The sequence below is a fragment of the Mesoplodon bidens genome (assembly GCF_964165515.1).
Source record: "Mesoplodon bidens genome assembly, chromosome: 5".
Lineage (NCBI taxonomy): Eukaryota > Metazoa > Chordata > Mammalia > Artiodactyla > Ziphiidae > Mesoplodon > Mesoplodon bidens.
In genome coordinates, this window is record NC_138161.1 from 110,399,260 (window position 1) to 110,417,382 (window position 18,123).

General features: G+C 42.2%; 1 protein-coding gene across 2 annotated transcripts in view; it reads right to left on the reverse strand.

Annotated features, from left to right (window-relative positions):
* Positions 1-781: 781 nt before the first annotated feature.
* APOD (apolipoprotein D) overlaps positions 782-18,123 on the reverse strand; it is a 79,923-nt gene continuing 62,581 nt past the window's right edge. For both annotated transcript variants that reach the window (XM_081235940.1, XM_081235939.1), the window contains 5 exons: positions 15,181-15,355; positions 11,687-11,839; positions 7,310-7,431; positions 3,947-4,035; positions 782-2,188 (listed from right to left, as the gene is read on the reverse strand). In XM_081235940.1, the coding sequence (XP_081092066.1) occupies positions 1,953-2,188; positions 3,947-4,035; positions 7,310-7,431; positions 11,687-11,839; positions 15,181-15,222 (642 nt within the window). In that variant the 5' untranslated portion in view covers positions 15,223-15,355 and the 3' untranslated portion in view covers positions 782-1,952. The remainder of the gene's footprint in view (positions 2,189-3,946; positions 4,036-7,309; positions 7,432-11,686; positions 11,840-15,180; positions 15,356-18,123) is intronic.

Below are 18,123 nucleotides of genomic sequence, written 5' to 3' on the forward strand. Positions count from 1 at the left end.
AATATAAAATAATCTTTAAATTACATATATTAAATTATATTCTCTGAGCACTTGCAGGATATAAAACGTAAACTTGTATTTTTTGTTGTTGTTTAAGAAATGTCTGTACCTGCTAGAGATTTATCCTTAGGTAGCTAACAGGCAAAATAATAGGATGTACTCTTTAGGATTTGCTTCAGAACACTCTTTGAAAAAAAATTGGGGGTGGGTGGGTGATAGCTGAAGCAAGACTGGTGAGATGTTGATGAGTGTTGGAGCTGATGATGGGTACATAGGCACAGGGGGATTTACTACTGTATCTATTTTGCTGTTTACTTCCCATTTCCCTTCTCTTGCTCTCCCTTCTGGATTTTTTGTTGTTTTTCCCCATGTTTCCTCTAGATACGTGGTGCCCCTATGCTATCCTCTGAATTCCCCCCATTTTCTGAGGTTCAATCACCCCTGATACCTACACTGTAAAGGTGCAAAATGTAGCCATGTTCATTGTTTTAGATGCTACCAGACAGCTGTTAAGAGGAACACAATCAGCTTGTCTTGCACCATGAGTTAAGAGAGAGATAAGTAGCTTAACACTCTTGGGAAGAACTGTACTTTAGAAGAGGAGCCAGGTACCCTCTGGTGGGGTGGGCAGTGTGATAAAGCACAGATGCAACAGCAGGCGGAGCTTGTGGGAAGAGGCTCTTCTTCAATACCTACCTCTCCATCGCCGCCTTTTTGTCCAGTGGTTTTCAGCCTTTAGGAATTTCAAATAGCAAGCTACATTTTGAGGTCATATGTATTTAGTAAAATTATACATATTAAGCTTTCTTGGAATTTTTATAACCTTTAATATAAAGCAGTGAAGCGTCTCAAGTGCTCAAGGAAATATTTTATATTCATGCTGAAAATGCAAAAAGCTAATCAAATGGCTATATTTTCTATTCATTTCCCAAAACATTAGTGGATTACAAATGTTATGTGACCTAAGAGTAATCGCAGGGTGATGATTTTGAGATTGTTCTGATTTTAATAGTAAAATGTAAAAAACAACAACAACAACAAACTCCTGGTTGTTCCTGACTCCTTGAAGCTGGGACACTCTGAGATGTGACTGTACAACCTTGTGGGTACCTATGCCTGGCAGGGGATGAGACCTTCTCGGAGCTCCCATGGCTCCCTCCACATGCCTCTGCCTATGGACCCCTCAGCTTGGATTAAAATTGTGTCTTTACTTGTCAATCTCCCTCCCTAGTCTGTGAGCTGCTGTGGGAGGAGAGGGATTCTGTATTTTTCAATGCCTGGAATGCAGTTGGGTCCCAGTAAATATCAGTTGAATAAAAGGCCCAAAAATTATTTTCTTAAAAAAATTCCCATAGCTTCACCCTCATAGATTTTCTTCCTTGCACAGACCCAAGATGGTCCCATTCTTCACCTGACTCTGAAGACCTCCTGATAAGAAAGTAAATGCTTCCAGGAAACTGCCTGTCAGAGACTCAAAAACTCCAAATGATTCCCCGCTATGGACTGCCTACTGCAGGATGGGCCCACCTGGATTCAGGTCACCTGGTATGTGCCTTTGCCATCAGCTTTCCCTTTCTAGAAACAAGATTGTTACCTTTAAACTGTTCAGTGCTGCTTTTTTTTTTTTTTCAACATAACTGCTTAAGGATTTCCAAACACAAGCTTAGAATTAAAAACCCCAATAATTAGTCCAATTTGTAGTCTACTGTGAGCACAGCAGGTCAGCAGCAAGTTTATTATCAGGCTTGCAAGGTAACAGGATGGTGCATGGCTAAGTGTTTGGGCCAACTTGCCTTGAGTTCTCTCCACTAGCTTCTGCTGCCACATTTCCCTTCTGGTATTTGTAATAGTTTGCTGCGGTGGTTTGGTTTGTCTTTATGAGGGGTGGTGTGGGGGAAAAGCAAAGCAAAAGAAGGAACATGGAGTGAATGCAGCCTCCCTTTAGAGCCTGGTTATAGGAACTCGGGGCAGTTCACCTGATCTGTGACAGTTATTTTCTCAATGTCAATGTCATTAGCGGTCAGGATATCTTTGAGATAGGTCACTGTTTCTGGAGGGAGATAAGGGTTTCTTCCCAAGAGCCAAACATGATCCATGTGAAAAAGCCAGATGATTGTGGTACAGGAGTACACGAGGGCGTAGTTCTCATAGTCGGTGGCCAGGACCCAGTATGGAGCTGATGGCATAACTGAAAACCAGAGAAAGGCAGTATTAGGAGGGGCCAGGGCAAGAGAAACCTTCACCTCTAGGACCCTGGAAGCCAGGCTCTGGGGTTCTAATTCTTCTACATCAGTGGTTCTTAATTGTGACTTCACATGCGAATCATATGGGAACTTTGAAAAATACCAGGCCCACCTCCCCTCACCCTGACTCCCAAATTCTGAACTGGAGGCTATTGGTACTTTTGAAAGCTCCCCAGTGATTCCAGTGTGCAGCCAGAGTTCAGAGTCATAATTCTGGATCCCCCCCACTCCCTGATTGCAGGTTGGTACCTGGAAGTCCATAATACCTGGGAGGTTTGGCTGTACCCCCTGGACCAACAGGCGGCATTTAGCACTAGTGCGTATGGAACAACCACTTAGCTAAACGGAGGCAAGAACGTAAGGTCAGGGGCCCCAGGCTTTCCAAGTTTGTACCACCCAGCTTCCTCTAGAACCCACCTACGGAAGGAGGTAGGGGCTAATGTTGGTCTGCTTGTTTTTCTTCTTGTGCGAACTTTGAAAATCCCACCATTCTTAAGAATACGGTAAATCAGGTGGTAACAGGTTATGATTCACTGACATCTGTATAGTGTTGAAAGCTCAACATTAAAATGGTCCTTAAGAGAGATGGAGGATTTACTTTCCCCATCTGAATCCAGAAACTTCCTCTGTGAACGTGACCTCCACAGCCAAGGTCCAAGTCAAGTGTGTGGCTGAACCACACTGGCTCCATTTTGTCAGCTCCATCTTAGGCCTGCGGTCCTACCCTCTCCCTTTTTTTGTGAGACTGAGCTTTAGCTTACTCACAAGGAATACACCCAAGCCAGATTAGTTCCTTATAAACTTCATCTGACATGAAAACTAGAAGAATGCCTTTTGCTGACACAGGTGGTTAATGGTCACGAGACCCCTGGGGTGAGAGTGCGGGGAGGAAAACCCCTCAGTTCCTGTCAATGTGGACATGCTTCTCTTTAGTAGTCATTCTATTTTTAGCTTTGGCTCCTTTAAGTGCCCCTGTACCCCTTTTAGCGGAATGCAGTGCAGCTGTGAATGCCTCTGAGGGTCGTCCACCTGATTCTACCCACAATAAACTTCTTAATTGTTCTTTATGGAGTTGTCTGCTTCGTTTCGAGTCTCAAAGTTCCTTTTCAGTTCAGAGGATATTATTCAGTAACTCCACTTCCAAACACCAAGGAAAACTCACTGCCCAGCCCAGCTTTTTAAAGTTAAGGGGAAGGTGGACCCAAATGAAACTCCAACAATTTGGCTAGAAAATGGCAGACAGAGCCAGGACTCCAACTTACCTTCACTCTTACCATCTCTTACCTCCAAGATTTCTCACATGTTAGTTGTTCTGCTAATAACTACTAATTTTTCAGTTACTGGTTTCCTCTGGGAAACAAGACTGGCTTGGGTCTCCTACGGCTCAAGCCCAGTGGCCTCCAATCTCTGCTTCCTCTATTGACACACTTACTGTAGTTTTATAGTAAATCACCTGGGTGCTCATCAGTATCCACACTGACATGTAAGCTTCTCAGGGACGAGGGCCAGCTCTGTCTTGCTCATCTTTGCATCTCCAGGGCCTAGCCCAGTGCATGATGGCAGGTAGGAGGTGCTCAATGAATAATTATGCATTGAATCAATATGGGTGACACTCAGATGTGATGGGAGTGCTCTGACCCAGGGCTCTAGCCTTCCGTTTGCATATCTCCCGTCCCTGACACCTCCTGCGAGTGTATACTTACACCAGAAAAACTTAACTCCCAACTTGGCGGGCTCCGTGATGTTCTCCTGGGTGGCTTCACCTTCAATTTGATTCACAGTTCCATCAGCTCTGCAATGAGTTAAAAACCAAAACCAAAAAACCTGAACTCATTAAAAGCCCCAAATCAAGGAAAAGCAAGATTTGTGACACCAACAATCATGGTGGCCAACATTGCAAGTTCTGGGTAGGAGGTTCTTGAAAACAGGTTGGGTCCTAATTCCATTCCCTCCCCTTTGCTTTCTTGCTGTCTCTGAGATGGAACAGAGGAAGACAGCTTTTGGGTGATAAGAATCAACAATTGCAATGCCCCCGGACTGGAAAATACGTGAGGCCCTGGTATTTCAACACTGTTTTTTGGAGTGTATGTAGTAGCCTGCAAGGCCATTTGCTGCTCCTGGGCTCCAAACCAAGAGGGAGGAAAAGGGAATGGAAAAACAAGCAAATAAAACAACCCAACACAGAACAAAGATTCGCTTCTTTAAAACTGAGAAAGGAAAAAATAAGGACTGACTGGATTACTGAAAATCATGTAAAAAGTGGAATCTGGAGATCTGCAAAGTTTCCCCCTCTTTGGGCCTCAGTGATATCACGTGGCATCATTTGTCCCATAAAGGGGTTCATATGCCTGGGTTCATAGCTCTGAGATCCCATCCAGTTCAGCAAGCTTCTGATTGAGTGTGGGAGATTCTGATGTAGGCCAGGTCAAAGCAGACAGTGAGGAAACATTTACCTCACTTCAGGGATTCTACCAGGCATCCAGATCTCAGAGACATTAGATGTGAGGAAATGTGCATCTTACAATTAATGCCACCTTACAATTGTTAGTGTCATTTCTTTTTTAGTGGTATATAAAATGGTGGTGTCTTAAAAGCAATGGTCTTTTTGCTTGGATGGATGAAATACTTTCACTCTTTTGAAGGGAGCTGGCCCCATTTCTGGATAACTTCCAATGACCCCCTGGATCTAAGGGAAAGGGGAAAGACCTAGGGATAGAGGCTATGAAGGAGGGTGCTCTTCCTAGCAGGCCAACAGAGGAGTTTCCTGTTCACCAGTTCTCAGAGGGGCAGACAAACTAAAATTGGAGCAATGGCATGTGTTAGAAAGTCAGTAGGCTATGGTTAGTGGGGATGGATATCCTAGAAGCCAGACAATAAGCAGCAGGTAAGGGGGTTGGGGGTGGGAAATGTTCTCTGATGCTCCTGGATTGCATAGTCTGTTTATCACTGAGTAGGGCTGGAGACCATGCCCCGCTCTCACCTGGGAGTCAACCTGTAAGATGGAAGATGGTCCATTTCTATCTGCATGCAGTTGCTTAGCAACAAACCACTCTCTTCCCAACAGACTTTCCCCCTTTTCACCATCATTTATGTTTTGCTCCAGGACAGTTTTCAAAATACCAGTCTCTGATCATAAACTCACAATTTGTTCATAGGAAAAATGCATTTGTATTTTCAAGGGTAGCAGCATATTAGCAATAATAGGTACTATTAAATGATTACCACATGCTGAACACTGTTCTAAGTGCTTTACATGTGTTACCCCATTTAATGTTCACACAGCGTTATGGACAGATGTACTATGATTATTGCCAATTTACAGAGGAGGAAACTGAGGCCTAGAAAATTACCATAACTAACCTAAGATCACATCATTAGTAAGTAGTAGAACCAGGATTTGAAACTGGGCACCTAACCCCCTCAGCTCCCAGCCCTGAGCCAGCTGTTTTGGCCCCAGCATTCTGACACTGGCTAAGGGTATTTTGCTCAGGCTCCCTGCCATGCCCCCTGCTTGTTCTGCAGAATCTATATCATTTTTCTGACTAACAAACCTTTCTCCATATGCCTTTGCTCTTAAGTAGAAGTGACCCTAGAGGCAGAGTGACCTAATACTCCGGGTACAGTTAAAGATGATTCCTGGCCAACTCAGAAGGAGAGCTGGGGGCATCTGATGGGTTTTGGGATCTGTGTCATTGTCTGACTCTTGACCTTAGAATGGCACAAAATATTTCAAATAAAGTCATTGTTACTTTGGGACCTATAAAATTCCTGTGAGACCTTCTGGGGGTCTGCATCTCAATTCCTGTAGCCCTCACTGGGCTCTGAAATGAGTGGGATTTTTCTTTAGAGTTGCTCAAGATTCTTACTTTATTTCTTTGGTTTACGTGGGGTCAGAGAGTCAGCCCACTGTACTGTGGCTCACAGGAAGCTTAATGGGAATAGGATGGCCATGCAAAGCCTCTCTGAGCCTGAGTAACTCCAGGCTGGGTGGTAGTTGTTTTCTTGCAGTTGAACACAGTTCTTAGACAACTTAGGAAACAGGAATGGCAACCATTCATGCCCCGCCTCTTTCATATATCTTCTGTTCTCTTCACCATTTCACTTCTCCCTGGTGTTGAATCTCAGCTTCATCACTTATAAGCTGTGTGACCCTTGGGCAAATTACTTTACCTCTCTGTACCTCATTTTCCTCATCCATAAAAAGAGAACCTCAGGTTGCTATGGGGATTAAATGAATATCTATGCTCATTTACATGTACATACATAAATAGATGTATATGTACACACATGTATATATACATACACATACAGAACAGTGCCTTGCACATAGGAAATGTTTAATTAATATTAGTTACCATTGTTTATTGTTATTCTTATCTTTGTTGATGGCAGGTGGGTAGGAGTTCTTCCTAGGTTTCTTTTTAAGTTTATATTTGCTTTCTAAAGGATGAATTTTGGGATCAAATATCAGTCTGTTAGAAGTAATAGAAAAATATCTTTCTGTAGGTTCTCCTGTTCACACAACCTAGAGTGTGACTATGTATGTATCTGATTCTTGCTTAATAAGAAAAGGAGTTTTCTAAGAGTTAAAGCTGTCTGGAGATGGGATAAATTGTCATGGAAGATGTTGAGCTCCCAGTTTCTGGAAGGATTCAAGCTATGCTGGATGCCCTCAATCAGCAGATGATATAGAAAGTGCTTCTCTCTTGGTTTGGAGGTCAGACAAGGGGGTCCTTTGCTGTCCTTTGCTACCAGAGGGTCTGTTTTGCAGTGAGAGCAGGAACCTTGCAGTTTGTGTTACCATTGAGTCCCTAGGACATCTCACAGGGTGTGGGACACAATAAGGTGCTCGGCAAGTGGTCATGGAAATGAATGAGTGACTTCTAGTCCCTACCATTCTGCCTGCCAAAAGCTTTCCTCTCAGGACCTGTCATGAGCAGGCAGCCCAGACCCAGCAATGTCTGCATCTTCCCCACACTAGACGGCAAGGACACCAGTCACCCCAGGACAGTCTCTGCAGGGCTCCCTCCCGGGCGTGTGTTGCCTTTGAAAGCACAGCCTCTCACCTCAGCTCCTTGTTTATCACTTTGATGTTTCCGTTTTCCATTAGTGAGTAGTTGGCTTGGATGCAACTTCCCTTCTCAAAGCTCACTGGGATCTTCTCAATTTCATACCATCTTCCAAGATACTGCAGAGACAATGACAAGCAGAGCAAACCCTGTGACTCTCTGGGGACCTGCAAACTCTTCCCCATTGTTGTCTTTCAGAGCAGAGCCCTTTCCTGGGGTAACCAGGCAAAATGGGCTGCATTGTTCCCAGTAGCCACTGAGCAAGATATTGACTCAAATGGTAATAAGTGAATCGGATGTGTGGGCATTGGTTGAATGCCACAGTCCATTCCTAAAGTGCTTTTTATTTAGCTATGCTTTCAGTGTCCCCTTCAGTCAAAATCTATGTGAAATTCTAAACTCCGTAAAAGGAAGGGATTGGTTTAGATGATGTAAGGTGCCATCTCAAATATTTTATGATTCTTCAAGACATCTTTGAATTGTGTGCAAAGTCAGATGTGTTTACTGTGGGGAGCTGGGTCTCCAGAGTTGGTTAAATTCTCCTCATATAACCCCACACAGGGAGTTGGTCACAAAGGCTTTTGGCAGGTGGTCAAGATTTAGAAGACCTGTATCATTCCTCCCCTGGGGGCTTGCTCTCTGTCCACAATTTCAGTGCACAGAGTCATCTTTAAAGGAAGTAAGCAACTGCGCGGGTGAGGGTGAGGGGAGAGAGGCACGCTCCTGCTTCCATACATTGCTGGGCATAGAGACTGCTCCAATCTACAGCCTTCATGAGGGAGACTGCTCCAATCTACAGCCTTCATGAGGGCAACTTGGCAATATCTAGCAAAACTAAAACTACATATACTCTGGCCCAACAATTTCACCTCTGAGAAGGTATCCTCCTGAAATTAAGAAACGATGTATGCATAAGGTTATTCATTGCAATCCTATTTGTAATAACAAAAGACAGGAAATAGTGTAAGTGAGCATTAGTAGGGGACTGGGTAAATAAATGATGGCACATCCATACACTGGAATGTTATACACCCTCTTTTAAAAGAGCTATATGTAATTATCTCCAAGATACATTTTTTTTTTTTTTTTTTTGCGGTACGCGGGCCTCTCACTGTTGTGGCCTCTCCCATTGCGGGGCACAGGCTCCGGACGCACAGGCCCAGTGGCCATGGCTCACGGGCCCAGCCGCTCCGCGGCATGTGGGATCTTCCTGGACCGGGGCACGAACCCGCATCCCCTGCATCGGCAGGCGGACTCTCAACCACTGCGCCACCAGGGAAGCCCCTCCAAGATACATTTAATGGAAAAAGAACCAGATGCAAAATAGTGTACATATTAAACTAACTTTTATGTAAAAATGGGGGGAAAGGTTATTATTATCAGTTCTCTATTGCTGCTGTAACAAATTACCACAAATTTAAAACACCACAAATTTATGGTCTCATAGTTTTGTACATCAGAAGTCCGACACGGGTCTCACTGGGTTAAAATCAAAGTGCTGGCAGTGCTACATTCCTTTCCAGAGGCTCTAGCGGAGAATCTGTCTTCTTGCCCTTTCCAGGATCTAGAGGCTGTTTGCGTTCCTTGGTTTGTGAATCCCTTCCTCCATCTTCAGAGGCAGCAAAAGCAGGTCAAATACCTCTCACACTGCATCTCTTTGACTCTTCTTCCATCATCACTTCTCTCTGACCACAGCTGGGTAAGGTCCTTTGCTTCTAATGATTATATTGGACCCACCTGATAATGCAGGATACTCTTGCCATCTCAAGCTCCATTACTTTAATCACATCTTCAAAATCCCCTTTTCCATGTAAAGAAACAATTTGCAGATTCTGGGGAATATGGCATGGACATCATTCTTCCTACTGCAGTTATGTATGTGCTTTTTATATATGTACATATTATCTCCCAAAAGATACACCATAAGCTGTTTTTACTGGTTGCTACTGGGGAGGAAAACTGAGGCTGGGATATAGGGGTGGAAAGGAAAGTTTTCATTGTATGTCCTTTTGCATCTTTAGAATTTTGAACCATGTGAATATATTTACCTAGTCAAAATATTGATTGAAATTATTTTAGAAATTTAAAAATGTATTACTCTACAAAACAAAATCAAGGAGATGCAGTCACCTTCAAAAAAGTCAGAATTTGAAATGAGAGCATACTGCAAATAGGTAGCAGTATTGCTTCAGTCACCTGGCTCTCTGCTAAAATATCTACCCACATTTAGGGCATAAATTTTCCACTCATTTGTTAAAGGACGTCTTTCAATTAAAAATCACTGAACTTAACAGGCATTTAAAGCACTGAAGAATAAGTTTAAAGGTCAGCTGGTTTCATAGGCATCCTCAGAAAATCTCCATTATATACAATGCATTTAAAATAGTTCTATTATTGTTAAGGTGACTTTAATGCTCCACAATTAAAAACGAGGACACACGATTTTCCAGAAAGGAAGAAACTCAGAGGTGGAAGGTTGCTTTTCATGTCATGTTCCCTCATGATCTCATAATATTTTTGTGAAGGTCTTTTTGTCTTTGGGGGTCTCTGTTTCTCTATCTCTATGAGGAGAATGCAGTGTTCAAAGATAATTATGAAAAGGAAGAAGTAAAACTATCTCCATTTCCAGATGACAGGGTTTTATATATAGAAAATCCTAAGGAATACACACACACACACACACACACACAATTATTAGAACTAACAAATGAATTCAGCAAGGTTAAAGATACAAGAATTAATATATAGAAATAAAATGTATTTCTATACTTACAATGACCAATCTGCAAATTAATTTAAGAAAATCCCATTTATAGTAGCATCAAAAGAACCAAATTCTTATGAAAAAATTTAACCAAAGAAGCATAAAACATACTCTGAAAACTACAAAACATCGTTGAAATAAATTAAAGGAGACCTAAGTAAATGGAAAGACATCCTATGTTCATGGATAGGAAGACTTAAAATTGTTAAAATGGCAATACTCTCCAAATTGACCAACAGATTTAATACAGTCTCTATCAAAATTCCAACTTGCTTCTTTGCAGAAATTGACAAAATGAGCCTAAAATTTATACGGAAATACAAAGGGTCCAGAATAGCCAGAAGAACAAAGTTGAAGAACTCATATATTCTGAAGTCAAAACTTACTACAAAGCTACAGTAATCAAGACTATACTGTGCTGGTATAAGGATAGACATATAGATTAATAGAATAGAATTGAGGGTCCAAAAATAAACTCTTACACATACGGTCAACTGATTTTCAACAAGGGTATCAAGACTATTCAATGGCGAAAGAATAGTCTTCTCAACAAACCATCCTGGAACAACTGGATATCCTCATGCCAAAGAAAGAAGTTTGGCTCCTATATCACATGATATACAAAATTTAACTTAAAATGAATCAAAGACTTAAATGTAAGAACTACAACTGTAAATCGCTTAGAAGAAACTATAGTAGTAAATCTTTATAACCTTAGACTAGGCAATTTTTTTAGATATGCCACAAAAAGCACCAGCAACAAAAGAAAAAATAGATAAATTGGACGTCATTAATATTAAAAAGTTTTGTGCTCAAAAGACACATCAATAAGGTGAAAAGACAATCCTTACCATATATGGGGGAGTTGATTCTATCAACATCTTTTTAGTGCAGGTAACAAGAAAGCCCCTTGGGGGAGTGCTGTCCTCCCCTGGGCTCTGTTTGAGTAACCTGTGGGGGTCCTGCACTCCTGGGAAGCCTAGTTTTGAATCTTACTCTGCATTTACTGGCTGTGTGAACTGAGTGGGTTGCAAGCTCTCTGACGTTCAGCTTCTTTAGCTGTAGAGTGAGGATAATATTTCTGCAGCAGCTGCTGTCAATGCCCTGTCCCATGTCCTTTCAGCCCACCTCTGGGCTCACCTCCATCACAGCGGGCTTCCCATACACACTGCCAGCTTCCCACCTGGAGCCCCTGGGTCTCCTTCTCTGCCACAGGCTTGGCCAGTGCCATGGGAGCTCCCACTGCCCACCTACATCCGTCCGTGGGACAACCTGAGGCACATTCTACATATTTCCTCAGAGGATCCCCAGCAGGATTGAACCCCATTGTTCACAGAGTAACCTGCTCATGAACTCACGCTTTACTGCTTTCCTGCCTTCTCTGTCTGTTTCCCCACATGCCCACTCAGGCTTCCTGGGCTCATCTTCTAAAACATCTCTGCTTCCCAGTTCTTGTCTCATGGTCTGCTTTGGGGGAGCTCCCAGTAAGATAAGTACCTACCCCAAGGCTTGCTGTGGCCATTAAAGCAGAAAAATAAAACCAAACCTGGTAGGATGCTTATGCAAACAGGAGACAGCAAAACAAGCGGGAGTTTAGCCTTTTACCACACCTTATTCACGTCGAAGTTCTCCTGCACTGGAGGATTTGGGCATTTCCCGAGATGGAAAGCTTGTCCCTCAGCTGCTCCGAAGAGTCCAGCCAGGGCAGGAAGCAGCAGCAGCAGAGCTGGGACCATCTTGGAGCTGGGTGGCTGGAGGTGGACCTGGAGTGGGGAGAACAAAGCAGCTGGAGGCGCTCAGATCTCCTGAGGGCACAGAGTCCCCAGAGGAAAATTTCTGGGCTGGCCGGTCCCTCTGTGCACAGCCTCCCACTCAGCCCGTCTGAGCCCCTCATCCCCCAGGGTCACCTCAGTCATCAGTGTCACTGTGAGGCCCTCCACCCCTGTGAGCCTCTCTAGCAGCTTTTGTGCCACCATTAGAACACATTCTGCCTGGTATTAGAGTTTGTTGGATTTATTTTGCCAGCTCCCCCTGACCCTACACACCTAATTATGCATTTTCAAGGACGGGCATCGTTTTTGATTCTCCCTGGACTCACGCACAGAACCTCTCAGTGCCAGGTGCAGTAGGTACTTATTGTATGAACAGAAACAATGTGTGTGTGTTGGGGATGGGTAGGCAAAGGAGGGAGAGTGAAGCCATCAAGTGAACCATGAGAGAAAAAACCAAAAACAAACCATTCATTACATTTAGTGCCCTGTGAGATTCATCAAAGAAATGCCTCCCTGACTCCACTTCCCCACCCTGCCCCCATCTGCTTGGCTGTTTACCAACCCAAGAGTAGGCCTGGGAACTTTAACAGGGAGCAGCGTGCTGGGGACTCCAGGGTCACCCTGACTGGATTTGAATTCTGGCTCTACACATACGAAGTATAACTGTGTCCAATGGATGCTTTAGTTTCCTTGGCTATTAAGTGGGAATAATAATCATACCAACCTCATGAAGTTTCATGAGAATTAAATTAGAAAATATAAGGAGAGCATTTAGAGCAGTGTCTGACAGAGAAAATGCTCAATAAATGCTAGTTATTATTATGAAAAGCAGAAGCAAAATATTGTGTTTCCTGAATTTCTTTTCCTTCCTCCCTTCCTTCCTTCCTTCCTTCGACATGCTGTTGAGGGTATTTTTCATAGATGCTGTACATTTAACCAGAGAAGGACCCGTAGCTGACTTGTAATTGTGCAAAAAGCATTTGAGCCCAGCACCCTTGGGCGTGGAAGCTTCTTTGAGGAGGGGCAATGGGCAGGGGTGAGGGCTGCAGTGCTGTTGACAGGGTAGGAGCCTGGGCTGCTCCCTGCTTCTTTCACTGACTTGCTGTCAGTCTGTTCTCTTCCTTGCAACTCCTTGCCTGTAGCTGCACGGGAGCTATTTCCAACGCTTTGACTTTCTCCCTGTGATGAAGAGGACTGAACCAATGCAAGCAAGATGTTCTCAGATCTGAATATTTAAAAGGATGTGTCATAACAGGAATAATTATAACCACTTTCTTATGAATCTCTAAACCTCCAAATAACCTTTAATAATCAATAACTTTTCTTCTGGAAGTTTTGTTGCCCGTTTTTCAAAAGAACAGTTACCTAATGAGTAAAAGCTGATGCAAGGTTGGGGGGAGGAAGGGTGGTCCCTGAGTCCCTGCCTTGAGCACGTCTGCTGTGGGGCCCTTTCCTTAGTCTCTGAGGCTCCACTTCCCGTCAGCCCCTACCACCAGGTAAACAACACTTGTCTTTTAACCTTTTGGGGGATGATGGATGCCAAAATCCAGCCTAAATCCACAAAAATTTGCATTTCTTTCCAAGAGGTTCTTAGAACCACTGAAGTTCTGCTCTTGGTCCCTAGTAGGCTCCAAGCTCAGTGCCTTGCCCAGGAATTGTAAGCCCAGAGGATGGCCACGCATTCTACATGTTCTACAGGCACCCCCTCCCCCAAACTGGACAGGACCTTAGAGGTCATTTATCCAACGCCACCCCTCAGGTGTACAGATGGGAAAGTTGAGGCCCAGAAGGGGCGGAGCGCTGGGACTCGGGCCCCTTCTCCACTTGTCCATTCTGTCACACCCCTGAGCCATGCTTCCTTCTGTGCCTACCTTCGGTGGCTTCAATAAACACCTACCTCTGTACCTGATAAGTCTCATTTCACCACATGACAGTCCCACCAAAAGTCAGTTCCCCGTCTTACTCTGACAAATATCTTGTTACAGAATGTTCTATTGTGGGCTGAAACATGTTCTTTAGCTCTGTAGGAGGATTTCAGAGCAAAACTAATTCCCCTTGCCTGCTACTCTTCTAAAGATGCCTCTTTATTGCAGTAGTTTTATTCCTATGATGAAAACTTTTTGTGAGAGAAAAAGTTGATAACATCCATCATTTCTTTGCAGTACCCCTCTCATTCTACTTCACCCAGTGCTTATTGAGCACCTTCTGAGGGTAAATCACATTATTAACATATATCTATGAACTTGGGTATGCATGACTTATTTTTGCATTGTCTCCTGATACTAATGGGAAGACTGTCCTAACGAAGAGAGTTTAAATATTTTTTTAAATACTTAAAAAAAGATATAATTTAAATATTATTTTATCTAAATATTAAATAATTAAAAAATAATTCTACTAAGTTATGGTGCATCCACACAGGGCCAGAATTGACTCTGTGGACCACTGCTCACACTCACTGAGCTTCTCCAGGGAGGAGCCCTGGCTTCAGTATTTTATATGTGCATTGAATCTTCACCACACCCTAACTGGAAGTGTCCTGTGCTGACAATTCTCTGTGTACTCAATGAGATTACTTCCTGACAAGCTGTGAAGCCAGAACTTAGGTCAGGTTTCCTAAGAGTCTACACACCTGCATGTTAGCCTGGACCTGGTGCCTGGTCTCAAGGAGCTGCAGAATATTAAGGACTAGGCTTTTAGATTTCACATGACCAAGAAAAAAATACATTTCCACAAGTAAATGGGTCTTAAAAACCATTTCGCTATTGAATCTAACAAGAAAACGTATCTTCTGAAGAAAATATTTTTGCATTTTCTATTAATTTAATTTAATTTAATAATAATTAATTCTATTAATATTAAATGCATTTTCTATTCACATAGTGCATTCCAATTAACTTTTCGGTCAATTTTACTGTAATGCACAGTGGATAACAACCCCCTGAGAATTCATCTGTCACAGTATTGGTGTATGGAACAATTCCTCATTGTCTCATATAGTATAGAGGGGGGTGCGTAGTGCCAGCAGAAGACTTTGAGGTGAGTCAGCACTGCGTTGGCACCCCAGTTCTGGCATTTGTTGGTGGTCTTAGCTTAGGCCTGTTGCTTAGGATATCTGAACTTCAGTTTTCTCATCTGAAAAATGGCACTAACAATATCTTCTTTGTAAGGATGTTTATGGAAAAATGAGACTAAGTCTGCAAAGCAACTGGCCAAAGGCCCTCAGTTTTGTTAGTTACTATTTTTAGCTGAAAAGCGGCAATGAAAACTCAAGACGGTCTCTATTTTAAGCATTATTTATCATAAATGAAAATTAATACCACAGTACATACCTTTTTTATCAAGGTGAAAGCAGTTTCCACATGCAAAATCATCCAATTTGAGATGCCTTCTCTTGGTGACTGGCTTCTCCCAAGCTATTTTATAAGCTTCTCAGGTCATTGATGTTTAATTTTAATGCATGCCACACCCCCTCCAGTTCAGGAAGGCTGGCCTAAAAGCTTCGCTCTGTATGAAACACAAAGATGGATGTTATGTTCATCTCCCTCCCCCAGTTTCCTTCACAGCTGCTCCCTGAAGAAGAAACAACGAGATATTGTTTGTGTGTGTGTGTGTGAGAGAGAGAGAAAGACAAAGTGCATTTCATTCAAAACATCTTTTTTGCTGTGTGGATTTTCTAATTTAATTTTCTCAGTCAGAATGCACTTTTAAGTTCCAGTAAGATGAGTTGCAACATGTATTCAAACATCTGTTATTTATTTTTCATTTTTGTGTAAATGAAAAAGCAACAGTCACATTTCCTGAAAATGGAGCCTGAATTCCACCCATGTGGTCCCTGGCCTGGAACATGACACAGGCAACAGAGAGAAGGTTAGCAAACAGAGTTGGCTTTCTGTGTGATCCTGGGCAAGCCACCCACTTCTCTGAGCCTCATTCTCCCCACTGTGAAGGATAGACTGTCATTTCTGTCCCCACCAGAGTTGGGTGTGTAGGGGCTAAAAGCTGAGAACACCAACGGTGTCTTCTGGAGTTCCTCTCTCTTGAGTCTTGGATGACTCTCCCAGCTACATATTCTAGGCAGCCCGTTCTGCTGGGGGTGGGAGTGGGGACGGGGAGCAGATTTAAGCCTGGGGCACTTTTGGTTGGGCCTCGTCTCTCTCTGTGGAATGAACAACTTTGGAAAGACTCTTAGGCGTTGGATTCTGTGCCTTTGTGATAGGCAGAAGGTTTTTTAATTTTTACTTTTATTTTATTGAAGTATAGTTGATTTACAATGTTGTGTTAATTTCTGCTGTACAGCAAATTGGCTCAGTTATAAAAATATATATTCTTTTTCATATTCTTTTCCATTATGGTTTATCATGGATATTGAATATAGTTTCCCCTGCTATACAGTAGGACCTTTTTGTTTATCCATCCTGTATATAACAGTTTGCATCTGCTAATCCTGAACTCCCAATCCTTCCCTCCCCCCATCTCCCCTCCTCCTTGGCAACCCCAAGTCTGTTCTCTATGTCTGTGCGTCTATTTCTGTTTTGTAGATAAATTGGTATTTTAGATTCCACACATAAGTGATATCATATGGTATTTGTCTTTCTCTTTCTGACTTACTTCACTTAGTATGATAATCTCTAGGTCCATCCATGTTGCTGCAAATGGCAGTATTTCATTCTTTGTTATGGCTGAGTAATATTCCATTGTATATATATATATACCACACTGGCAGAAGGTGACACATAGATAAGACAGTACTTTTGTACCAGACTTATATTCCTAAATAAAATTCATTCTCAAATTTGTAAGCAATAGAGAGAAATTTACAGCACTAGACCTTTAAACCTTATAACAACAGCAACAAGAGTGAAACCTTAACATACCAAACTTTGAGAGCTCTTTCTTTGGGATGTTCTTTACCTTTTCAGGAAAAGAAGGAATTCTTCTTCCTGTTCAGGGCACTGACTCTGACTGTACTCCTGTAATGCTTTCCCTTCAGAACTCTGCATGGCTCCCTCCTTCGTCCAGGTCTCTGATCTAATGTCCTTCCTTTAAGGGCCTTCCTGACCTTTCAAAAATAGCACTCTTGTCACTATCATTTTACTTGGTTCATTATATCCTTACTATATGTTTACCTGAAATTATATCCGTTATTTATGTTTTTTCTTGCTTATGGGGTTTTCCCCACTGGGATCTAAGCTCCACAAGTACAGAGAATTTGCCTCATTTTCTTACTGCTGTACCCCTTGTGGCTAGAACACATCATAAGTGCTCAGTAACTACTTTAAACTGAATGGAAGGGACCTATCTATTCAAAGAATTTACTGAGTATTCTAAGATATGCACAAGGACTAGAGGTAATATTCAAGAGACTTCTATTTGAATTGTTTTCTGGGGAAAGTACTGGCCTGTAACTATTACAATAAATTGTTGCACAGTTTTCCACAAAGCAATATTGCTAAATTTCCAAAAGTGTAAGTTAAGATGGATATATTTATATATTTGAATCCTCAGCATGAAATCAAGGACTGTGGAGCTGAAGGTACTAGTCTAGGAGTCATAGTGTGAGAAAAATCACATTATCTTTCTGGGTCTCAGTTTATTTTTTCCTTCAAGTGTTAGCAAATGGTATAATTTAGGGAAATCCTCTTTTTATATGTTCTGGAATGTAGAGACAAGCACAAGTTCGTAAGCATTATAAAACCAATCAGAACTGTGTTCTAAACAAGTCTTTATGTTTAAATTCCAAAATAGCGCAATTTGTTGTAAACAATTAAAATAGTACCAAAATATAGGCCTCAGAAAGTGTGTCTCATAATCCCACACCTCAGAGATTGTTACATTTGCCCTTATTCTTCTCGGTAGTCCTAGACAGATCCCAACATAATAACAATAATAGCGACAATATCCAGTGTACTGAAGCTTTCTTGTCTTTATGTAATAATGTATCTCTTGATATCAATTCACATAGATCTACTTCATTCTTTCACTTGCTGTAAAACCTTGTTTTTACATGACAGCACATTTCTTCAAGGGGATGGCCTGTGGTTTTATAGGGAAGTAGTTCTTTAGTTGGGTGGTCTTTCATCATGTAGGTAATTGCCTCAGTGGTTTTACCACAAGACCCTCAGGGAAGATGAAATTGTTTTGGTGGACTTTTTGTAGCAAGACATAGAGAACTATCCCATCTTAAAAAAAAAGTTTCCCAGATGGAAATTTCTCTGTTTATTAATACGTGGTTCTTTCAACTACCAGAGTCATCCTGTATGCCTTTCTAAAGT